Here is a 26232-nt window from a genome sequence, read left to right on the forward strand (position 1 = left end):
ACATGGTTGGTGCACGAGCTATCCATGAGCTTGTTGAAGTGGTCAGGTAGGCCTTGTTGGGACTGCTTGCCCACATGATCAGTTACGGCGACCAACGCGGTGTTGGTCGGTCAGTGCCAATCCTTTTTGTTCTTCTTGCCCCTCTACGTGGAGGGGACCTCATCTTGGTCCTCGCGCTTGGCCTTGCCTTTGTCCCGGCCTCTGTTGAAGATAGCCTCCTCATCGAAGGCGAGGTTTGTGGTGACGTTGAGCAGGTTGCGGGTGGTATGGGGCTTCAGGCAACCAAGCTTGTGGATCAGGGACTCGTAGGTTGTTTCGGAGAGGAATGCACTGATGACGTCCACATTGATGACATCAGGGAGGGAGTTCATATTTGGGAGAACCTATGGATGTAATCCCATAGGGACTCGCTGGGCTCCTCCTGACAGCTCTTGAGGTCCCAAGAGTTACTAGGGTGGACATATGTCCCCTAGAAATTTTCGACAAAGATCCACTTGAGGTCTGCCTAGTCATGGATGCTGTCGTGCGGGAGGAATTCAAGCCATGCCCGAACATATCCCCTCACGTAGATGGGGAGATATTGAATGATGAAATGGTCATCATCCACCCCTCTGGCTCGATAGGCGTGCCAAAAATCTTCGAGCCAAATACCGGGGTTCGTCTCCCGATATACTTGGCAATGTTGGTGGGTGGTCAGAAGCGTTGTGGGAATGATGCTCTTTGGATATGCCGGCCAAAGGCCCATGGTCCTAGGCCATCTAGGCTAGGACTCCAGTTGTCTAGCTGGCGACCATACCTAGGGCATGTTTCACCGCTCCCCTCGATGGTCCGGTTGGGGCCCGTGTCGCCTGCCCTCACCACCACCCGATGGACATCATCATCAAGCCAGGCCTGATGTCAGTTGCTGATGATGCTGTGAGCATCTTAGTGCGAACCGAGCCATTTGTGTACCGGTGGTCGGTGTGGAGCAGGCACCAGGTCGGACCGCACCGTAGCTGCAGCCTCCTGTGCCACGCTTGGCGACTGTAGTGGTGAGCGGATGGACCCATCCATCTGGTGCGTCCCCACTCCCCTGGTGGGGAGAGAGGACGTGAGTCAGAGTCATGATGTGGAGCTTTTTGCCTATTGAACGGTAGCGGCTTCCACCAGCGCCCGGAGGTTCTGGTGGACTGCTCACTCCTAGGGGTCCACGGCCTCGGGAACGCCACGCAGAAGCATTGCCGTAGCGGCGATGTTCTGGCTAGCCTGAGCAAACTGTGGGGGGTCATTCCCCTCGTTCATGATGTCGCGCTAGACCTGGCGGGCATGACCCTGAGCACCGCTCATCAAGTTACGTGCATGGGGCACAACGTGTCGCACCAAGCGCACCGGTGTAGGTGGTGGCTGGCTTTGCCGCCATTATCATAGCTCCTCGGCATGCTCTTGTGCGAGCGCGAGGGCCCCCACATGAGGTTCTAGAGGCATGTGTGTCTGCAAGGACTCCGCTACCACCGGTGGCCATCCTAGAGCATCCACTATAGCACACTCCTAGGACGGACGGTGGCTAGGTGCCATGTCGCCAATGCTAGAGCCGTCGCTCTCAACCTCGTCATCCAGGAGTTCGTGGAAAGTGGTGGGAGCATAGCTCGCCATTCCCATGAATTCAGATGTGACAGGGGGTGGCACCAATGTCTTTCGGAGCCCCCGAGCATACACATCCATGGGGGACACGAGGCCATAGGGGAACCGGTCGTACGATGGTTGCAGTGCGGACAATGCGGTCTCTTTAGATAATCAGCGGAAGATAGTAAATAGCGAGTAAATAGAAGCATGTATATTACTCACAATGAGATTTGAGTAGAGCATTTGCTCAGAATGAAGCGCAGGTGCCTTGTCGTTGAAGTCATTGGGTGTCCCAGAGCTGATGGAGGGTGCCCCTCTGACAGTCGCCAGGATTGGTGCCTCCTCATGGAGGTGTAGTACGCTGAGCCGGTCGGTGACGAAGTCTAGGCTTCCAAAGAGGAAGGCCTAGGATGACTCGAAGACAGATGGAACCCACATCCCAATAGGTGGGAGTGCAAGAAAATCCATCGAGCCAAAAAGCGAGTCATATCGCTCGAGCCCACCATGGCGAAGGTGGTGGAAAAGTGGGCCATCCGATGACCAAAAGTGTGAACGTACAACGTCTTCCCCACGAATGGTGCCAACTATCAGTGCAGAAAGTGACCAATACGTAAATATTTGTAGTTTTGTTGTACGTTGTGATCAGATGTGGCATAGCACTCAATGACATAGGGTATATACTGGTTTAGGCAATGTGCCCTATGTGCAGTTTAAGTCGGTCGGTGACTTTATTCCTGAGCCTAGGTGCTCAAAGTTTGTTGTGGGGTTACAAACGGAAGGGAGAAAGATGGGGGTACAAGAGGTCCAGTCGGACTCTGGTCTAAAGGGCTGAGAGTGACGGGAGCTCCGCTATGTGCTAAGTGTTCAAGCATATGCTCGAGGTTTGAACCTAGTGGTTCTATTATGGTGTGTGAGTGAACTAAGAGGTCTATCTATTGGGAGAGAGCGCATCCCCTTTTATAGATAAAGGGGATGGCCTTACAAGTGTGTGTGAGAGAGAGAGAGAGAGTACGCATGCTACTAAATCTTGCTGCCCACACCGTCGAGTACAAGATGATGGTAGGCGCCCATAAAGTAAATGGGCCTAGGTCCATTTTCCTTATAATCTCCTCCTTTTTGGTGATTGATGATAACACGACCAAAGCAAGCAAATAATAAAAACTTTGGAATTTAAAAACTATTTACTTGCTAGGATGCAATGCAAAGGGTAAGGTTATATGATGCTAAAAGATACCACATGTAAGTAAAGATACCACATGTAAGCTAATGCATACTACATTTAAACATGTTTGGAAACTTATCTTGCCCTTGAAAATGTCCCCATGTGACATCATGGATTTAAGCCTCCCCCTATCTCCATAATCCACTATCCTCCCTTTCTTGGACCATTACCACTTGTAAATTATTAGGATCGGGCTTGCTTTTGGTCCTACAAATTCTCTCCCTTTGGAATCAAACACCAAAAAGGAAGACATTAGTAGCACAAGGGAGGGTCAAACTTTGTGATCCTTTGTATGTGGAGTGGAATAGGTCACAAAATTTGACTTTCACATTACATAGACTAAGCTCCCCCTAAATATATGCATACATATGATGGAGAATGTAGTTTATGCATAATTGGCAAATTAATGCTCAAGGGAGTTTAATCTATATAATGCATGGAGAAAGCATATAAATACCAAAGTGAAATCAACATGATGATATCGGTTTAGAAATACCACATGTGGAAACCAATTTGATTTATACCACTTGCAATAGGTGGTGGATATTTGAAGTATGATGCTTTACTCCGGGGACTCCATTTTCCTTGCAATGAGACTACTACACATATTATAAGCTTGAAAAGGTGTTAGTCTCAAAGCATCCAACTTGTAGAGTAACCTCCCCCTAAATTTTTGCACACAAGTATGGAATACTTGTAGGAGACATGCACATTGATTTTAGAATAAAAAATACCACTTGAAAGATGACATCACATGAATGTGAGAATCATTTTTGAAAGTGATATTCAGGAGAAATTATCTACAATTTGGACTTTAGCACATATTAGATGAACAATTATAAAACAAGCTATGTGTCATGCTCCTAAACAATTTAAACCATGTTGGTTTGCTCCAAGGGTTAAGAGTGAAACCGAGCAAGCCTACCATAAGATATACCTAGTGTATGTAAGACAAAAGATTAAACATGTAAATGCAAACCTAGACATGAAAAGGAACTAGATGCTAATTGAAATGGCAAGAAATTAAATCTAGTTACCTAACATGGGAAGGGGAATTTGGGTCCATAGTGTTCACTAACCCACTTGGCAATTGACATGATCCAATGTGATGCACCCCATGAAATGCACCCATACTTTGCCAAGTCTCCAAATTCCCCAAAGTCCATCAGACTTCTCACTTCCCTTTTGGGATCCAAACCTTCTTGGTGCTCTTCATGTTGGAAATGATCTCCTTTAGCACCCAAATGTGTTTGGCCTGATTGTTGGCTTGCTTGTTCACCTTGATGGCCACCACCTTGTCATTTTTCTTCTTCTTCAAGAGATAAGGTGTGGAGGCCTTTTGTCCACCTTGTTGATGTAGGTGTTGGAGAGCTTGCTTGTTTCCTTTTTGTTTTTCTCTTTCTTCTGAGTTCCTCCCCCATTCTTAACCTTGCACTCATAGGACTTGTGGCCATCCTTGTGGCACACATAGCAAACCACAGTTTGTCCTTCATCAAGCTTCTTCACTCCCTTAACGGTGTTATCTTGATGATGTTGGGCTTGCTTCATTTTGCCTTTTACTTGAGTCAAGTCCTTGGTAAGGTGAGCTACTTCTTGCTTGAGTTGCTCATTCTCTATTGCGACCTCGTGTGTGCATGTATCTACAACAACTTTCTCAATACAAACTTAGTTGCACAAGGGTGAGTCTAAACATAAATCATTGCAAGTAGAAGCATCCTTTTTAGGCATGCCAAAGATAGAACTTTTCTTTTTAGGTGCCTTGGTGAGGTTTGTATCGATGGCTTCAAGATTTGTAACTTTATTAGTTAGCTCATCATAATGTTTGCACATGGTTTCCATTTTAACAAGCAAACTTTTATAAGCATCTTGTGAGCTAGCTAACTTTTCTTTTAATTTTTTATTTTTCTTTACATGTTGCTCATCATTGATTGTGCATCATTTGTTGTTGCACTAGCCTCAAGTTGCTCAATTTTAGTAGATAGTTCAATATTGAGATTAGCAAATGTCTCATATTGTTCAAGCAAGGTTTTATATACGTCTTGTGAACTATCTAGCTTTTCTTGCAATATTTTTAGCTTCTTTTGTTGGCTAGTACAAGCCTTAGCATATTTAAGATTTTCTTGCACAAGTTTATTAAGAAAAGGCATTTCATCATCACTATCACTCTCACTAGAGGATGAGCTTTCGTTACCTCATGCCATAAGGCACACACGAGAAGAGCTTGATGATGAGTGCTTGTGGCCTCGCCTCTTGTGATGGTCTTCTTCTTCACTTGAAGAATCATCCCATGACCATATTGATGTGAGGGCTTTGTCCTTACACGCCTTCTTATTTGTCTTGGGTGTGGGCTTATTTGGACAAACTTCCATAAAGTGCCCCAACTCACCACATCCATAGCATCCTTTGTTTGTTTGCTCATTTCTTTGATTAGCAAAGATGAAATCTTGAATTTGGATGGCACAACCTTGACATTGAGCCTTTGGATCATCTTTTCCACCTTGTTGATAAGTTTGATTAATTCTTCATCAAGGTCGGAGGTGGAGGAGGAAGATTGATCATCATCACTTGAATCTACATCATCATCATCATCCTCATCTTCTTCTTCATCTTTACTTGAGGAGCTTGAGCTTGAGCTTGTCTCAATTTGCTTGCCCTTCATCTTATTTTTCTCACTACATGCGAGAGCTTTGCCTTTGCTTGATGACAAGGCTTCTTCTTGACTCATCTTCCATGACATTTCAAATGCCACTATCTTGCCAATGACTATGGCTGGGGTCATGGTGCTCAAGTTCTCCATGTTGTGAAGGATGGTGATGATGCTTGCATATTTGTTTTGTGGTAGCACGGAGATGATCTTCCTCACGATGTTTGCATCATCTAGCTTTGTTAATCCTATTGAATGGAGCTCATTGATAATTAGATTCAAACAAGAATACATATCACAAACAAGCTCATCATCATTCATTTTAAAGGAATCATAATTTTGTTTAGCTAGACAATGTTTTTGCTCACGGACATTAGTTGTGCCATCATGGAGCTCTTGGAGTTTTAACCAAATTTCATGTGCCATATTTAAAGTGAACACTTGGTTAAACACATCCATGCTAAAAGATTCAAACAAGCAATTTTTAGCTCAAGCATTGAAATAAATTTCTTTTTCTTCACTCTTTGAGTGACTTTCCAAACACCCAAATCTATAGCCTCAAGGTGACAAGCCATTCTAGCTTTATAGTAGGGGAAGTTAGTGCTGTCAAAGTGTGGAGGCCTAGAGGTATCCATCCCAACCACTCTAAATAGCGTTGGCTCAATGGCGGTGAAGCCAAAGGTCCAAATTGAGCTAACTGGCTTTGACACCACTTGTAAGGGATCATGACGCCTAAGAGAGGGGTGAATTAGGCAACTTAAAACTCTAACTCTAAACTATGGCCTCTTTTTCTATCCTTAGCAAAAATCTATGTAAGAGATAAACTATCTAAATATGCAACTACGGTTTTTCTAGTGTGTTGCTATCTCTACCACAAAAGGAATTATGAAAACAATGTAATTGCGGAAGCTAAAGAGTAAGGTAGAGATATGCAAACTCTCGGCGATGACTTCGGTATTTTTACCGAGGTATCGAGAAGCGCGCAAGCTTCCCCCTAGTCCTCATTGGAGCCCCTCACAAGGAATCCCTCGCAAGGGCCAAGCTCCTAGTCGGGTAACTCCGTGGATAGCCCTAGGCCTTCCCCATGTGCAAGTGGGTCTCTGGTGTGCCTTATGGCAAGCCTCTCCCGGACCGCTCCCCGCCGTCTTCACTATCAAGCTTCTGGCCAAACCACAGCTAGCCTGGTTCCCTTTGGTACATGGTGGGGGCCACACCACAAACATGGTTGGTGTGATCTTGCAAGACTATAAGCCCCTTTGATGTACAACAATGGTACACGCAAGCACCCAGTGGTAAGAGGTATGCAAACCTCACTAAACACTAGGCGTAAACCTAGAGCGAGTGCATAAGCGGTGGTCTAACTAACCTAAGCACTTCGCAAAGCACCTACACTAATCACCGAATGTATTACTAACCACTATGCAAGTGGAGATCACTAAAGTGGTGTATCAACACCCTTGTTATGTTTTCTTAGCTCTCTACATCTCAAATGGCTGGTTGGGGGTGAAACCCATCTTTCTGCTTCTGACCGAACGCTGCTGTCATCCTAACCGGACGTGGCCGGTCGTCCCAACCATTAGAGCGCACATGTTGATCGGACTCTAGGCCGAGTCTGGTCTCACTTGATCAGACGCATCCGATCGCGCTGGCATAGCTTTGGAACCTCTCTAGACTCGATCGGATGTTGTACTTTGTGCATCTGGTTGTCCAGTGCCACTGTGTCCGGTCACGCTAAAAACATTGTTGTGATAAAGAATAGTGTCATCGATGCATCCAGTCACTGCTTCACTCAGTGTGTGGTCACAGCTGCTGACGCTTGTTGTTGCTGAGCAACTGATCGGATGCGTCCGGTCCTAATAAGGGCCGCGTCCGGTCACCTCCACCGATCTCATTTCTTCACGATCTTGCATCTGGCTTGGTTCCTATCTTCATGCTTGGACTATGCTTGATATCTTGGATCTTCTCTTGTGTTTCTAGGGTATTGCTTTTGGTGTTGATCGTGGGATCATGTCACCTTCGTCCAAGTCACATCTTGCACCCTATTGAACTACAAAACAACTACTTGCAAATTCATTAGCCTAATTTGGTTGTGTTGGTCATCAAACACCAAAATCCAAATTAAATGGGCCTAGGGTCCATTTTCCTTATAGACCTATCATCCCCATCGCCATTGGACCTCATATTTTCCAAGAAGTTATTTGTGTCAACATCATGCCAAAGGTAATTTATGATCAAATTAATGGAGATACTTTGTTGTACACAAATATATATTTACAGCTTGCAGATCAATCATGCTGCTACCCCAAGGGAGTTCTTGAAGATGCCATGTACCCATAGATTTTGTGGTTTTGGAAATAGGTGGAGATGTAAGGGCACCCATTATCTTGGGCCGACCTTTCCTAAGCACCGCAAAAGCCATCATCTTCATGGATAGTGCCAAGATTTGTTTCACAATCAAGGATAAAAAGGAGAAGTTTTCTTTCAAGAATCACATCTTGCAATCTCCTGATCATCCACAGACATTGTACCCGCTAGAAGAGACAGCAATGATCAAGAAGAAAAACAACCAAAGAAGGAGAAAAAACAAGACTAGGCAGCCACAAGAAGAATCAGTCAACATGATCAACACACTCAGATCGGAGTATGACCACCTCCTCACTTCACCATACCTTACCAAGAAGGATGATCCAGGTGTGCCGACGATCGAGTGTATAGTTGGACAAAGAATATTCTACAAGACCTTCTGTGACATTGGGTCGGGTGTCAACATAATGTCCAAGGTAACGTATGAATACTTATTTGGTGATGAACTTTTGTTCCCTACATATATGCAATTGCAGATGGCGGATCAATCAATGCGATTTCTAGAGGGAATAGCATAAGATATCATGGTAAGAATACAAGATCATTATGCCCCTGCCGACTTCATGGTTCTAGACATGGGAGAAGAAAACAAAGACGTACCCATCATCCTTGGAAGACCGTTCCTCAACACTACCAATGCGATCATTTTATGTCAGATCTGGACAAGTCCACTTCCAATTTTCAAGAGAAAAGATACGCTGTTATTTCAATAGTTATACCACTTATGAACAGACAAAGAAGTTCCACTCCAAGAGGAGACATTGAGCATCCCGGCGTCGAAGGAATCAACTCCCCGAGAATGAATGGGAGGAAGATAAGGAAATTGTGAAAGATGAACCTACTCGACCAAATTTGAGTCCACAGACCAAACAGGTGTGGAAGAAAAAGGTGGCGTCATCATCAGAATAACCATCACAAGAGGTGCAACCATCAAGGTCTCTATCTCTGGGACCAACAGAAGCACCCAAGGAATGAACAAGATAGGACGAAAGTCCTGTCCGGAGGACTTAAAAATCCAAACCCTCGCTAGGAGGTAAAATTGGTAGTTATTTATATTTACTTTTTAGCATTGCATAAATTATTTTTACTTTAGTATATTTACTTTTCTGCATATGCTTTGCACTTATAAAAATAAGATAAAAAATTTTCATTGTTGCAATATAAAATCTTAAGCCCCATGTGAATACTTATACGGTGTGTAAAAGCCCACAACAATATTTACTATGGTGGCATAAAATAAAAATACCATGCATTCAATTATATCAGAAAATCCAAAAATATCAGATAAACATCCTGCTAAAATTCTGCCAATACAAAAATGTTTCTGAAACTCCAAGAACGACTAACCCCTGGATGGTTGACCGCTAACCCTTTTATGCTAATCCATTCCACAAGTTTTGTTGTTCTTGTTAAAGTTTTTGCAGGATGGTCACAAATAAGTTCACCTGGTCATCTTCATCTCACTCCACCAGGAGTGCATCCTCTAGAGAAACTCAACTTCCTGATGGACAAGAAAGACATCCGCTAGTGAACCCGCTCTGAGAAGTACAAGTTTGAACAACCACACCAACAACTAGCTTGGGGGGAGGACATCCCCCATGTATCTCGATAAGTATTTTTCCCTTGTCTTTTACTATTTATAAGTCTGCTATATATATAAGTCATAAAAAGATGCATAACTAAAAACAAAATAAACAGGGTGTCTAGATTTCCTTAAAGTTTGATTTTTAAGAGCAGAATAAGTAAAAGGACTCTGAGGATAATCTCTTAACATGGAAATGATGAATAGTTGCTATGTTGTAATTCCTTTCAAGTATCTAGTTTTTAGCCTTGAATTCTCCTGAGTTGCATATGCTTGATCTAAGTCTAGGTAATTGATGGATATGATATGAGAAGGTCTGAGTTGATGCTTATCTTGTTCCGAGTGATACTAAAGTTCTAGAGATTTATCTTTTGAAAAACATAAAAATACTTCATGATGAGTTCCTGTATGACAAAACTTGAATTCCTACCCGAGTCAAATATGATATTTAGACTAGGAAAACTTCCACTCATATATGCTGCTTGTTTTGCATTGAGTTTAGTCAAGCTTTGTTGACCCTTATGAGAGGTTTGTCATGCTCTTAAAATCAAGATCACGCACACACCACCCACATATGCACTACATCTACACTAGGGGTAGGCGCAAAAACAAGCCATTCCATCTAGATCCACTAAAAAAATGTTCTACTCCTACACTGGGAGTAAAACATCAAAAAATATTTTTGATAGGTTTTCCATCTCAAAAGTTTTGTTGCAAAGAAAGAAGCATGGGGCTATGCAAAAGTTATTCATAAAAAAAGAGTTGAAAAAATGGACAAGTGTCCGAGATATTGAAAACAATGGGTACTCAGATGCCCACCTAAAAAAAAGAAGAGAAAGGAGAAAAAGAGAGATGAATAACATAGCCTATGTTTTCTTGTAAAGTTGTTTCTCAGTTCCAAAAGAGAGATAAGTTTTCAAGGAGCATAGTAGAATTAGGTTAGCCGCCATATATATCCACCATACATCCACACATATGCACATCTTGATTTGATTGTATGACTCAACTCTCTTTGGATCCGAGGTTTGACTTTACAATACATGTATTGCAAGTATGCTCTTTCATGCTTTTCCACTCCTATGAGCTCCACATAAACCTTAGTTGTAGGAAGAGAATGGCATTATTGCCTTAGTGAGGATCCACAAATACCACATATATTGAGAACTTGAGAGTGTCATACAAAGAAAGCTCTGAGTTTTATTTGGAAAACTTATAAAAACTCTGGAATAATGGTTGAACAAAGAACTTGAGACATAGTGCTTGACTTGATCATTCTATATTTTAATTGCTCAAAGACCCAAGTGAAGGCTAAGAAGCCCTATGGTTAAAGGTAATAGGGTAAGTTTGAAAGTTAGATCAATTTATTCTAATCTAGAGGAGAATTCTTGTTTGAATGCATGTGTACTTTTGAGGAGTGAAAACATTGATGCAACTCTTGATCCATTTACTGAGTTTGACATTGCTTAGGGACAAGCAAAGGTTAAGCTTAGGGGAGTTTGTTGATGGTAGTTAATGAACATTATAAACCATCAATATAACATGAATAAGGGCATGAAAGTAATCACCAACATAGACTTAGGGTGTAAACTAACATAGACTTGGTGAATCTATGTTTTCAGTAGGGTTTATTCAAAAAATCATCAAGGTGGACCTTGATGTCAGAAGTAACCACGCTTATTCACAGCGTAAATAACTCCAGAAGGTTCTAGAGGACACCAGAGGATACCACACCAAAGGAGACTATGAGAGGTAGCCAGGTTGGGCTTGTCGGTCCCACCTGTAGGCAGGTCGGCCCTTGGGGTCCACCAGTTAGCCCCTTGTTGTAACATCGATTCTCCACCACCTTAGGGTTTGCATCTACACCATCCTTTTAAGTCAGTTTGATTCAAGGGCTCAAAATGGATGCTACGGCCTATATATACCAGCCCCTGCCACCCCCTGGATATCAAACCCTGATCAAGTCAGTTGAGAAGATAGAAACCCTAATCATCCTCAGAACTCCACCATATTCTAGGGCATAGCTAGCTAGGCTAGGTCTAGAGGGAGGCAAGCTTCGCTTGGATCCCTGATCTTGTCAAGAGCATGGCTTGGTATAGCCCCTTATATCCTCTTTTGTATCTTTCATTATTCATATGTTTGCTACAATTGATTCAACATTCTTCTTAATACTATTCATGTTCCTAGTTATCTTGTTCATAGTCTACTTTGCTTATATACTTAGTATAGATATATTGTCTTTATGTTTAAGCATAAGTTGGTATAGCACTCGCTCTAGTGTACACGGGGTGAGTGGTCGACATTGTGTAAGCGTGGTGCTTATACGTTGTTTACCTGCGGATGCACCCTATATTCTAGGCCATGTGGTAGTCATGGATGTGACACTCCCATTGAGTCCTTTTATAGTCCACTCCCTGAATATAGGATAAGTAGGATCTAGTTACGAAGGAAGGTAAGCTCTATTCTTAATCTTCCTTAGTAATATCCCTTATGTGTAGATATGAAGTTGATCTTAGCCATGACTACTAGGTGTAATTGCACTAATCAATGTATGCTTTGACTTGTAATTAAGAATGACTTAGGAATTATTCCTCTAATATTCTACTTAGCCATGCTAATGTCATAGAAAGGAGTACTCTGAATGATTAATTATCATTTATCATTACTTATCATATACATTTATCTCATGACTTACCCCTATTGTGAGTAGAAGTTGGTTATGATTTATCTCTCCATCTTGCATATAAGTTATCAATATATTCCAACTGCCCGTCCTTTCTTGTGGTAAAAAATATAAATAACGATACCTGGAATACTCCTGGGTGAAGTGCTACAATGGTATATTATCTATGCGCTTACAAATCCTTTTCATTCATATATTCTTTCAAGTCACAAGTAAATACCAATAAGCATTTCTGGCGTCGTTGCTAGAGATTACATTCAAAACCTTGTTCTTAGTAGCGACGTTAAGAAATGCCAACAATCTCCCCCTATGGAAAGAACATACCACCTCCTTAGCATTGAATTTACCGCCATCCCCACCTGAACCGACCATGGGAAGGCGGTAAGAGGTAGCCTACCAAAAATGGGGCTATTTGGGCCTAGTGGCGGTGTGGCCCACAAGTGAGCCCAAATTGGCCCATCTTTGGTGGGTCGACTCCTTTGGACCTCTTGAGTGGGTTTATGTGGGTACTCTACAAAGATGAGGTGATTTGATTTGGATTTATCCTTATTCTCCACTCGTTTGGGCCCTATTTTGCCTGGTTGTGGGACCCTCTCCTTTGGGCTTGTGTAGAATGATATTTGTGTTTTGTTCTTTTGCACATTTTTAGCCCTTTTATGTGTATTTCCACAAATGCCCTCTTGTAAATGAATAAACACCAAAACTCATGGAATTCATTAGTTATAAACCCTATCACTAAGTTTGGTGTTCATTTGAGTGGATTTTATGCGAGTGTTGGTGGTTGAAAATAGGAGTTAAGGAACGCCAATAGCTGGCTGGTAAGTGACCGAACTCTGGTGAGCCAACGTTCGGTCACAAACAAAGATGGTCCAGAGAGTGTTTTTGTGCACAGGATGTGTCCGATGGGGTTGGACTAGACTTTGCTCAGGGTCCGGTCACTGTAAAGGCTAGTGCAGACTGCTGGCGTCATGTAGCCGTTGGCTACTGATCGATTGAAAGATCCTTGTTTGGATTCGGTAATTGAGTGACAACCTAGTTAGACTAATGTGTTTAAATGTGAGATACATAGGTGATTAGTCCATAGGTACACTTGTGTGAGCAACTCATGCCATGATGGTGAAGATGGCTTGGATTTGTTGTAAGACGCACATATGTGATGAAGGAGCTCATTGCATATGAGACATGATATTGAGTCATGTGACTAAGGTGGAGAAGATCAAGACAAGACTTGGCTTGATGGACCGGTTGCAAGTGTGAAGGACAAGTTGAGTGATGACTTGGCGCCGATGGACCGAAGCAACGGTGAAGAGCAAGTGAGGTCAAGATCGATGAACCAATAAGGTCATGTAATGATATGAAGTGGATCATATCATTTGTGATATGGTTGGTGCATGTGTTGCATCAACGATGGAGGAGATAGAATGAAATGCGGAAGGCAAAGGTATAACCTATAGGACATTTCATTTCATCAGTCATAGGTGTGTGGAGAAGTTTATGACCGAGTTTAGGATAGATGGTTGTACTATCAAGAGGGGCAAACTTGTTTGCATATCAGTCATCTAGTGTCACTCGAGTGATCTAACTTTGCATCGTTGCTAGGATCGAGTGGCATAGTGAATTGAGTGACTAATGCTTTCAAAATGATTGTGAAAATGCTAACACACTTGCACATGATGGTGTACACTTAGTGGTGTTGGCATATTTGCAAAGGAGAAGTTTGAGATGATTTGGAGGTAAAAAGGTCAATAGGACCATTGTGAGATGGTCCTATTGGTCTGTGTTGAACTTTGATGGTTCTTGGATGGGAATTCTGTGTTGATACTTTGTGCTTTGGATCAAATATGCATGTGGGATGTGTAACCCTCTGCATAAGCTTTCCAAAATGTCCAAGATCATCGAAATCAGAGTTCGAAGCTAAGAGTTATCGTCGTTTTAGCGCTCAGGACTCTGGCTCAGGACCCTATCCCCTGAGTTCGGTTCTAGGGTTAGGACCATGTTTTCTAGGTTTGGTTGAGCATTTTTATATGTGTTTGAAGGGACAGGACCCTAAGATGGTCCGGTTGTAGGAACAGGACCAGGTCTGGTTGCTTTGGGAGCTCTCGGGAGCTCTCTAGACTTAATAGGACCGAGGTGTGAGATGGTCCGGTTGCTACGTTCAATTGCTGTCTGAGTGCACGAAAGTGACCAATGAAGCTCCAATGGTCGGCATTCGAACCTGGGGACACGTGGGAGCATCCCATGGTCTAGACCCTCACTATTCATGGTTTGGACCCTGGGTCTAGAGCCTGAGTCTGGACCTCCCCGAGCAATTTTTGAGCAACGGCTCTTTTGAGCCCTTGAGCTATAAATTGAAGGGGTACTCGGGCATGGCTGAGGTTGAGCACCTAGGGGGACTTTGTGTCCATGCTTGAGAGTGCTTGAGAGCCCTCCAACTCACTTGTGCTTGCAAGAGTGCGATCCGATTATGAGTAAGTGATTCTAGTGCGATTGCATTGAGTGGCACTAGGTGATTGAGTTGTAAGCTGGTGGTGCTTGTTACTCTTGGAGATTGCCATCTCCTAGATGGCTTGGTGGTGGTCTCCATCAAAGCATGTAACACCCTAGAGTCCAAACGGCGTAGATCCACTCTACATGTTGAGTGAACCACACCTACCACCATCCCACTTACACTTTTGTCCTCGCTTCGCGTAAAAGGATTAACCTGGGGATAGTGGGATGGACTCTAGAAGCCTTATATGTTGGTCTATCCCACCTTTAACTTCCAAAGGTAGAACTAAACTCTCCACAATATCTCATTAACTTGCATATGGTCCACTATGGGCCAAATTCTAAACTGGGCCAGATGTCACATACACCCCCTCAAAGGAACCGATGTCCTCGTTAGCCCAACACACCCACAACTAGGCAAACGATGACCAGGAACGTTCCCTCTTAGCACACACGACCGTGCATCTAGTGCCAGCACATGTGCCATGTCGTGCACCCCCGTAGGGCCTACACGCGCAACGAACCCCATGTCCGTGCCCCTAACCCACACGCGCCCATGGCCGCGAAGGTCAGCTTTGATACCATTTGTAACGCTCCAGAGTCCAAACGGCTTAGATCCACTCTGCATGTTGAGCGAACCACACCTACCACCATCCTACTTATGCTTTCATCCTCGTTTCGCATAAAAGGATTAACCCGAGGACGGTGGGATGGACTCTAGAAGCCTTATATGTTGGTCTATCCCACCTTTAACAACTAAGATGGAACTAAACTCTCCACAATATCTCATTAACTTGCATATGGGCCACTATGGGCCAAATTCTAAACTGGGCCAGATGTCACACCTGCCGACCTTCCTTGGTAGTGGGTCAAGAAGCTGATCACCTCGGGCGAAAGGGTAAATCACGACTCACAGTGAAAGCATACAACCTCTGCAGAGTGTAAAACTGTAATAATAGTCATGCTCATGGACACGAGTGACCTTGGAACCCTTATGGAATAGAGATGATCACTAATGGTAAATTGTTATAATGATTAATTGTTTATGCTATTCATTATTCATGTTTACCTGATCATGTGTTTATGGGCTTATGGATAAACTTGTTGCCACCCAATTACTAAAATTGTGATAATCAAAAGCTAATCGTAGTTAAACCAGTGTCAGCCTTTTGAGCCTCATGAACCCCATGTTATGTTGCTGAGTACAAGATGTACTTACGCTTGCTTTTCTTTTCTATACTTTGGATAAAAATCCCGGATGGGTATCAGATTGCTTGTCTAGAGGAGTTAGGCTTGTGGTCAACCAATCAGTTGTCCCTGTGGATTTGGAGTCTTTGCCTGAAGATCGGAGTTGTCTTTCCACTGTCTATACTCTAAGGTTATATTCTTTATACTAATATGTTATGTATATAAGCATTGTCTAATGATATTACCCTTATTTGTAGCTATATGTGAGATTTGACTTCCTGGGCTCACATATAGTGTGTATCTAGTTTTGTCCTTAAAACTGGGTGCTACAAAGTGGTATCAGAGAAGCCTAGTTAGAACTGGACGTATTAACATGCTTTCATCTTTGCCTACTTCATGCTTTCTCTCTAACCTTGTTATTTGCTAAAAAGTTATGCTCATTCTGGCCTCTGTTCTATTATAAAACCCTGTTTCAATTCTAAATCTTTCTTGGTCTATTGGATGGATCATAACGAGATAACTGCCAACATCAAAGAACAGGAGGACCAAGCTATGCCACCCTTGATTGCATTTGATAAGGAAAATATATTCGCTATGTAAAAGCAAATACTAGAAGGAATGGATCGGCCTAGAAGTTCTCAGCAGTGCATGTCACAAGATCAGAGCAACATACCAGAGGGGCCAGTAAAGAGACAAGTCACAGAAGCTTGGAGGAAGATGAAGTCCAATGAGGGTGTTCATAGCAAGACTCTTGGAAGTCAGGATCCATGTCAGTGCTGTAAACATTATGGTTTTCCATGTCTTCAGGACAAGTCTAATAAGAGGGAAGTTAAGGTGAGCCCGAGTTGTGAAGCTAATGTGGATAAAAAGAGAAAGGAGGTCTCAACAGAGCAAGTATTGGGAAATAATCAACATTTGGATTTGTCACATTTAGCTCTGATCCATAGTTAGACGAATCTGACCTATAAAGAGTTAGAAGCTTCTCAAGCTAAAACTACTTCACATGAGGTATGCATAGATGGGTGGACTATCACCTACAAGGAGTTTCAACCCCAAAAGATCAAGCGAGCTAGAAAATAGATAAGTCAAACCAAGATGAATCTTTAGAGTTAGAAAGCTAACAAAACACCAAGCAACAATTCCATCGGGTATGACATCACAAAAGACCCAGCTAAGAGAAGGTGTCATCATTACCAGCAAGAAGGACATTATGTTAAATCTTGTCCATGGAAGAATCAACAATTACACCATGGAAGTAGCTAGAATTAGACCACTACCGGACTGTCACCAAAAAGTGTCAGTGATACCCAACCTGAAAGAAGCATTCAGCGAGAGTGACCAATGAATAAGTCATGCTAGAATACCCAAGATCCTTAGATAAGGAATAGGAGTTTGTGCCCTTTATGTAATAAAAACGATAGTATCACAATTTGAGTCAATGATTGAGATGTGCACTTTTATTGCTTGCTGAACTGTCATTATGCTTATGAATGTTTTGAATCTTTGTAATGTTTGCAATGATCTTGTTGGGTGTTCCCACAATTTCATTTAGTTTATAGGCCTAAGGTATAAGGATCAGTGCAATAGATAGATGGGTTATGGTTTTCTTCTGTTTCCCCTATCCTGTTTTTTTTGGAGCAGTCTGCACTCTTTGGCTTATATCTCTGATTTCGGATGATAAAAAATCATGAGAAAATTCTGGATAACAGTATACTTCAACATCTTTCTCCGACCACAAAAACTGCCCTTATAGCCATTATGGTTTTGGAGTTATGAAAATCACAAGACGATGTATCTGTGTTATCTGAAACCTAGAGTAGTTTCTGTTGTGCAATGTTTTCGACCAAGTGAACTGCAGATTTCGGAAAGGTGTTCTATAAGGAAGTTGTGGAGAATTTTATAAGCTTTCCAACGGTATAAGCTACAACTTCATTGGATTAACATAATGGGAGTTACAACTGTCTTACCACACTACTATTTTCTGCTCGTGAGGAAATTCAGATTTCTTGTCCTTGCCCATATACAAGAGTATCATTGGGATGATAGAACATCTTGATACTAGTAATCTCATCTGAAGAAGGTGCAAGCTACCCTTCTTGTGTCCCCTGGTTTATCTTTTCTTAAGGGGGGTAGCCAAGTGGAAGAATTTGTAAGATGAAGTATCATACGTTCTAGTTTGTGCAGCGGAAGCGTGGTGGTCCCAAAGATGCAAGAGAAACTCAGAGTTTCAATGAGGTTTAGTTAGAAGTTCAAGAAAGGTTTATCCAAGATCATCAATATTTTAGTAGAGCTACTAGAGAAGCTCTTAAATTAGTTTGGATCAAGAAACCTTGGATAAGTGTTTGAAGGAATCCAAGAAGAGGTTGACGTAAAACCTAAGTATTAGCTTTGTCAGATTAGGACAAGAGCTTTATCTCCACTATGATGCACCTTATCAAGGTGTGGGATGTGTCCTTATACGAGAAGAAAAGTAGTGGCTTGTTCATTAAGTCAACTAAGGAAGCTTGAGTTGAACTACCTAACACATTATCTGGAGTTATCCATTGCGAAGCATGGAAGTACTATCTTCTTGAAAGAAAAAGTGACATCTAGGAAGATCATAAGAATATATAGGACATCTTCACCAAGTTGGTCTTAAGCTTGTGATAACCTCATTGGAATGAGATTGATTATGACTTGTAAAAGTGCTATCACTTCGAGAAGCAAAGTCATGGCCGATGCCCTGAGCAATGGAGAATTATGCTAAGAAGGTTCAGGTGACACCAAAGATTAAGAGTTGTATTCCCAGTTCGAGCAACTTAACCGAGATCATTAATGTTTTGAAGATTGGTGGTAGATTCTCTTTCGGACCAAGAAGATAAGGAAGCTCCATTAGAAGGTGAGCATATCAGGAAAGAGAATTATGGTCTAGTGATTAGGGTTACATGAGAGTTGTTCAAGATACCTGTCAAAATTTTGGAATTAGTATGGCAAATTACTTGGAGTAAGGGCAACAGGTATGCAAAGAGAAGTGGATCTTTATCAAGACGATGGAACTGCATGAGAAAGTAAAGAATAACCCAAGGACAGAGTATTCCCATCTCTTAGTCGACGTCTTCCAAATCTCGAGGGCGAGATTCAACTTAAGGGGGATAGAATTATAACACCCTAAAATTTGTCGCTTTTGAAATAGAGCTAAAATGATTTATTTATGAATTTTTGTGCACTTGAAATATAGGAAAATAAAAAATTTCATTAATTTAAAATTCATCATAAGGTAATAACATGTGTGAGCATACATGATGTTGCATTTTATTTATTGTGATGAATGGTGTTGATCAAAATTCCAAAGTAATTTGGAATGTTTTTGAAAAGGGTTTGAAAATGGCTTAGAAATAAAAGAAAATTAGAAAATAAAAGTATTCTCAAAGTTGTAAAGTTTATCTTGGAAAGCCTAACAAAATTGTCCAATTTTATTTGAATAGGGAAGTATATTTGAAACTATACTTGAATTTGATTTGAATTTGGCGTGGGATTTGAAAACTAGAAATAGAAAATGATTTTTATTTGAAAATATTCTTTTCTTCCTTTTCAGCCCAGCCCCAGGAATCGGCCTGGCCCTTTCTTTTTTCCCTCCCGCGCCTAGCCACTGGTGGCCTAGTCCCCGCACCTCCCCCTCCCTTCCCTTCCTCCCGTGCTTGGCCCACTCGATGGCCCACTGCTCGCGCCCTTCCTCTGCTTCGTGTCGCCCACGCGGCCTAGCTTCGCACCGGCCCACTCGGCCTGCCCCCGTAACGCCCACACACCACTCCCTTCTCCCTCACTGTGAGCCAGGACCCACTCGTTAGTCGTCTTCTTTCCTTTCTTCCCCGCGCCCCTTTCCTTTCTTCGCTCCCGATGATGGCGTACGCCAAGACGGCAAGTCGTCGGCACCGCGCCTACATGGAAGGCGACCAATCCTCCCTAGTGCCCCGCTCCCCTTCCTTCTACCACGCCTTGCCCTACCTATAAAGCTCTGAACCGCACCCCTCCTTCTCCCCTTTCCCATCTGCTCGAGCTCACTCTCACCGCCGCTAGCTAATCCCCCATTCCCGAGCACTATCCTCGACATCGACGTGACCTGGAACTTCGCCGTGACCTGACTCTACCGAAGGTACCACCAATTCCTCGATTTGGCCTTCGATTGCTCAGATTTCTCCTCACCCGCGCGCCACTTCTTGATATAGGTGGGGTGAGGTGCGGTAGAATGAAGGGAAGCGGGGCACTAGGGAGGATCGGTCGCCTTCCATGTAGGCGTGGCACCGGCGACTTGCCGTCTTAGCGTGTGCCATCGTTGGGAGCAAAGAAAGAAAAGGGGCGCAGGGAAGAAAGGAAAGAAGACGGCTGATGAGTGGGTCCCAGCTTGCAGCGAGGGAGAAGGGAGCGGCATGTGGGCGTTGTAGGGGCAGGCCGAGCGGGCCGGTGCGAAGCTAGGCCGCGCGGGCGACGCGAAGCGGAGGAAGGGCGCGAGCAGCGGGCCACCAAGTGGGTCGAGCGTGGGAGGAAGGGAAGGGAGGGGGAGGTGTGGGGACTAGGCCGCCAGTAGCCAAGCGCGGGAGGGAAAAAAAGAAAGGGTCGGGCCGATTCTTGGGGCTGGGCTGAAAAGGAAGAAAAGAATATTTTCAAATAAAAATCCTTTTCTATTTTTAGTTTTCAAATCCCAAGCCAAATTCAAATCAAATTCAAGTATAGTTTCAAATAGACTTCCCTATTCAAATAAAAATGGACAATTTTGTTAGGCTTTCCAAGATAAACTTTACAACTTTGAGAATACTTTTATTTTCTAATTTTCTTTTCTTTCTTTTCTTTTATTTCAAAGCCATTTTCAAACCCTTTTCAAAAATATTCCAAATTACTTTGGAATTTTGATCAACACCATTCATCACAATAAATAAAATGCAATAGCATGTATGCTCACACATGTTACTACCTTATGATGAATTTTAAATTAATGAAAATTTTTATTTTTCTATATTTCATGTGCACAAAAATTCATAAATAAATTATTTTAGCTCTATTTCAAAAGAGACAAATTTTAGGGTGTTACAAAGCACGCAAGGAAGATTGTGCGGTGCTCCAGAGAAGTGATTTGTGAGGGGTATTGTGCTCACCCCGCGGGAGCCGCGAAGAGCAACTCTAGTAGAGCATATCATTGAGCTACTCTCACTTGGTTCATGGGGGTTCTTGCGGCGCCCAATGTGTGGGCTTGATGTGGTGCCAATTAGCCATCGAACCACCAAGTGAATGGTCGACATAACGAAGACTAGCATGTTGGCAAGCACGTGAACCTCGGGATAAAAATCGTCGTGTCATCCTTGTCTTTCCGTTGGTTTGCAATCCCCTTACATAAGCTTGTATTTACTTTCATATACATTGTGCTTGTGTAGTTGCTCTTGTAATTAGTTAGCTTGCATAGCTTGCTAGTTACCTTCTTGCTTGTGTAACATAGAAGTAGCTCCCTTGCGTGACTAATTTAGTTTGAGTAACCTTGTTAGTCACATTGCTTAGTTTATGTAGCTTAGTGCTTTGAGCTCTATAATTTGGCTTGTATAGCCTTGTTATTGAGCATTGCTAGTGAGCTTAGGTGGCTTTGTGCTTTTGCTTACTAGATTGTGTAGGAGCTCCCTCGGTTGTGTGAAGTACTAGTTGCATAGGTTTGTGTGACCTTGCAAGCTAGATTGGTTAGGTGAGCTCTAGCTAGCCCAGCACCTTTGTTGCCTAATTAGGAACTTTATAAGATGCTTGTGAACTTAGATAGAGGGGTGTAGTCTTGGCTAGACCGATAGTTTTGATTCCACATTTGTTTTGGTTAGCCAGCGCATTTAATTTTAGAAAAAGGACTATTCATCCCCCCTCTAGTCTGCCATCTTGACCCTACACCGGATGCGTCGATCACTCTGACAGGCGCGTCCAATGCCCCCGTGAGTTGCTGAATTGGACCCCAACAGTTATGTTTGGAAGTGGGGTGTATAAATACATCACCTACTCATCCAATTCCCCTCTCTTGCTCATTTGTTCAGCTGAGGCAACCATTTGGAGTTCAAGGGACTGCAAGAGCCAAGTGGGGTGATTGAGATTTGTTAATCCAAGGATTAAGGACCTCATTAGTGCATAGAGAGTAGCAAGTGTGCATCCACCTTTCTCATTAGGCTTGTCATGGTCAAGTGAGAGTTTGTGCTTGTTACTCTTAGTGATTGCCATCACCTAGACGGCTTGGTGGTGATTGAGAGCTTGGTGATCATCTGGTGGAGCTTGTGGATGACCCAACTCATCTTGTGAGCGGTTGTGGTCAATTCACTGTGTCAGAGAGACAAAGAATCAGCCTGTAGAGAGCACTTGATCCTTGCGTGGATCAAGGGTGAGCTACACCCTTGCTTGGGTGCTCCAACGAGGACTAGTGGGGAGTGGTGAATCTCCATACCTCGGCAAAACATCACCGCATTCCTTTTCCTCCCTTTACTTTGAGCATTTACTTTCAAGCAATTCAATTCATGTCTTTACATTCTTAGAATTGTCATGCTAGAGTAGGATTGGAACCTAGGGTGCAAAATTTTTATGCGTTAGAACAATAGAGAATACATTTAGTCACTAGGGGTGAAATGGACTAAGTGTAGGACTTAATTATTGTAAGATTTTTTAATTGAACTCAATTCAACCCCCCCCCTCTTGGACATCTTTATCCTTTCAAGGTTGAAATAAATGAAACACGAAGTAAGAGGGAATTATCATCAAGCCCACTATGAGATACCAAAAGTCTGCATGACTAAGCTTAACCACAAGATAATGATCATGAGGAAAAGCTCAAATCTCAGCGAGCATCATCATGTTCCACATGCAAATCATCTACAACATTTTGGGAACAAATCCTGAGTAGTGAGTACACAAGTACTCCACAAGACTTGTCCAAATAGGTGATACACTTACCCCGTCTCTCAAGGATATGCAAAGGTTGTTTGGCTAGTTGGTTAACTTTCATGTAAAAAAGCTTACTAACTTTGAATCATTAGTCTTTCAAGTTTTAGCAACATCAAAGTAGTCAACCTGTCAAGACTAGGCAAGCAACTATAATTCATTTTTCATAAGCCATCATATTCTCGTACATTAACTATGATGTTGCGAACTGATCGTATATCAGTTGGCTAGGTTTCTTATGGTGGAACCTGCCCACCTGGGTTCAAGTCCTCGACTTAGCACGGGTGCTCGTATTTTTCTGGATTTATTTTAGGATTTAACGATGCTATGCTTTTAGTGGTAGGCGACGTCCCCGTCGACAGCGAGGCGCTAGTGATGACTTCGTAAATCTCGAGATCTGCCAGCTCAGTTATTCGGAGGTGCTCATAGGGGTAGAGTTTACGTACGTGTGTTCATAGGGGTGAGTGTGCATGCGTGTTGTGGACGTCTACGTTGTACCGTGTAATTCTCAAAAAATATGATGTTGGTGTGTAGTCAAGTGGTATTTAGGAGTGCGGCTATTCAAATTGATTTACATCATGCATGGTAACCCAAACAAATGACACGTACTCCCTAAATGGTCACACAAGGCAACCTTTCCCTTACTCGTCCACTAAGGTCGAGGAACCCAACCCCATGGCCCATGGCCCATGGCCCGACCAGGTAATCAACAAGTTACAACAGTGATTCCTTGCCTTCTACTACTACCCGGAGAACCAGTGAAACCATTTAGCGAACTACAAATAGTTCCCTTAGGGTAAGGAACTATATCGGTTTCCCAGTCTTATTCAGCCAGTATGTGGTTGGTACATTCAAGCCTAACCTACTGGCCGACAAAGGATGATCCTTGATCTACAAGGGTGCGACTACACAACCAGACCCAATTCTAATGCCCTATCAATCCAACATGAACACATTCCTACCCGGTCTCTGGTTCATCATTCATGTCATGTTTCTAGTAATGAGTAGAAGTGGAAATCATCATATTTTTCGCGAACCATGAAAGCATCAGTCAACTTCTATAGACCATCCTAGCAACTACATGAGTCTATCATGCTAGTAAGACTCATAGGATAATGTTATTATGTCATTGGGTTCCAATCAACTCCTACGCAACCTAATACACATATATACATATAATAACTTAATAGTTTTCTGATCGTAGAAATTAATTAAAGAAAAAATACATGAGATAGAACTGTCTTTTTTAAGGAGAATGAGAAATGAGATAGAACTGTGTTGGGTGGAAGCAGACCACGAGCTAAGGGCCTCCGGATGATGCAATGCATCCAACTATTGGACCTTGATAGGCGGCCCAACAGCTAGTAATGTCCATGGTCCAAATCCCAATCTGTTGACATCCCAAAACGGCCCATGTTGAACCATGTAAGGCTCATAACCATATGCTGCACCAAACTCCCACGCAATCCCGACCCAGCAAGACTCGAACGATCCCGACAGAGGGCAGCGAGGCTGCGAGGGTTTTAACCCAAAGAAGACGGGAGGCCGCCGACGAGGAGAACGAAGACTCGGCGAGCTACACCCACAGCCACGGGGAAGCCGCGCGAATCGCAGCGAAGCAAACTAGCAAAGGAGATGCTTCTCGAGGAGCTGCTCCGGTGCCAGATCCAGGGGTGGTACCCGGCCTTCCGCCGCCACTCCATCCCCACCGTCATCATCCCGCTTCCAGCCGCCTTCCTCCGCTACCTCGCTGGCCAGCGGGCCTACCCCGACCCTGACGCCGATGCCGACGCTGATGAGGAGCCGCTCCCGTTCCTCCTCCCCGCGATAACCTCCGGCCGCCAGGCCTTCGCACCCATCCACTCGCACCACCCCGACCCCGACTCCCTCCTCAACTCCGACATCTTCTTCGGCTCCAGCGACGAAGACGTATTTGACCCCGACGCCGACCACCCGCTCCGGCCGGAGTTCCCGGAGCTGGAGGCGGCCATCGACGCCGCCATCGCCGAGCTAGGCGGCGCCGCGCTCCCCAAGCTCAACTGGAGCGCGCCCAAGGATGCCACCTTCATGTCTGCCGATGGGACGACTCGGTGCACTTGCTTCGCCGAGGTTGCCATGCTGCTCCGCTCCTCCGACTGTGTGGCCCACGACCTTGCCTCCGCTCGACAATCATGCGAGGATTTCGTGCGCCCGGAGGGTGCTCGACGGAATGCCCAAAATGTTAGGGCCGGTGCCAAGGATGCTCGACCAAATGCCGATGAGACTGGTAGCAGCGAAGGCAGCCACGAGGGCACCAATGAAGCTCCAAGTAATTCAAGCAAGATAGGCGAGGAGGGAGGCAAGACAGATGATGAGGACTGTGATGTTGAAGCTGCAACAGAAGAAGAAAGTAACGAGACTACTTGGGTGGATGATGGGTTCCAATACTACCTTGCCCTCCGCAAGTGGTACCCAGGCCTACGCCCTGAGTCAGAGTTCCGATGCTTTGTTCGGCAGCGGAAGCTGGTTGCTGTGTCGCAGAGAGACCCATCAGCTTACTACCCATCACTGCCTGGATGGAGTTCTGAGGTGCAACCGAAAATTGAGGCTTTCTTTGATGAAGTGATTGAGCCACAGTTTGCTTCAATCAATTATACGTTTGATGTGTATGTGAGGACGGATGGGCGGGTCAAGCTGATAGATTTCAATCCATGGGGTGGTTATACCTTGCCGCTGCTGTTTGCTTGGGAGGAGCTTGAGGAGGAGGGGAGAGGGCCGGAGCTGGAGTTTCGGGTGGTCATGCAGCAGGGTGCAGTGAGGCCAGGATTGATGACAGCAGTGCCATATGATATGCTGGATTGGGGAGAGGGGAGTGGCTGGGATGTTTTTCTGAAGAAGGCTGATGAGGAGCTTGACAGACAGATGAACTCACTAGATGGTGATTCATGATTGCGTTTTAGAAAAAAAAAATGAAGTATGCTGTAGGCACACAATTTAAAGTGATGACTGCTGTTATTTTTACCTGCCACATACTAGCAGTCACCTGCTTTCTTAAAATTGTTATGCAGTCTCTTGCCACTACCTTTTTTTGTTACTCTTATGGAGCTACTAGGTTGTTAATGCAGGTCACCTCTTAGTCTGATTGTGTCATGTATCAGTCCCAACCTCCCAGATAATTCATATGTGGTTTAGTGGGGCTGATGTTAAGTAAATCTGGAGAAATGTATTTTCAGTGAAAACCTGTAGCCCTTTTGCCCAGCTGCAATGAATATCCCTTATCTTTCATGGTTATTTATCATTGCTCTCTATATCTAAGTTTCTTCTTGCTAACTTATACTGTGAACCTCATGTCAATATGTAATGTAACTGGGTCTGGTTTGTTTATCTGTACTTGTGAAGGAGGTTTAACTTAAGAAATAGTTCAAATGATCTGCAGCACTCGCCATCTCCTTCCTCCCCCAATAAATCATGTCCATAACAGGTCACTGCCTAAATTAGACCTTAACCAGCTTAGAATAGTAGTCTCCTATCAGGTTGGCTTACTAAAACTTGTG

The 26232-nt window shown here is 43.6% G+C and overlaps 1 protein-coding gene across 1 annotated transcript; it reads left to right on the plus strand.

Moving 5' to 3' along the window:
- The first annotated feature begins 24191 nt into the window (after positions 1-24191).
- On the plus strand, positions 24192-25947 carry LOC136457913 (uncharacterized). The gene has a single exon (XM_066457926.1). It carries the CDS (start codon positions 24335-24337, stop codon positions 25625-25627), a length of 1293 nt encoding a protein of 430 aa, XP_066314023.1. The 5' UTR covers positions 24192-24334; the 3' UTR covers positions 25628-25947.
- The last annotated feature ends 285 nt before the right edge of the window (positions 25948-26232 follow it).

The sequence above is a fragment of the Miscanthus floridulus genome, chromosome 6 (genome assembly GCF_019320115.1).
Source record: "Miscanthus floridulus cultivar M001 chromosome 6, ASM1932011v1, whole genome shotgun sequence".
NCBI classification, from domain to species: Eukaryota; Viridiplantae; Streptophyta; class Magnoliopsida; order Poales; family Poaceae; genus Miscanthus; species Miscanthus floridulus.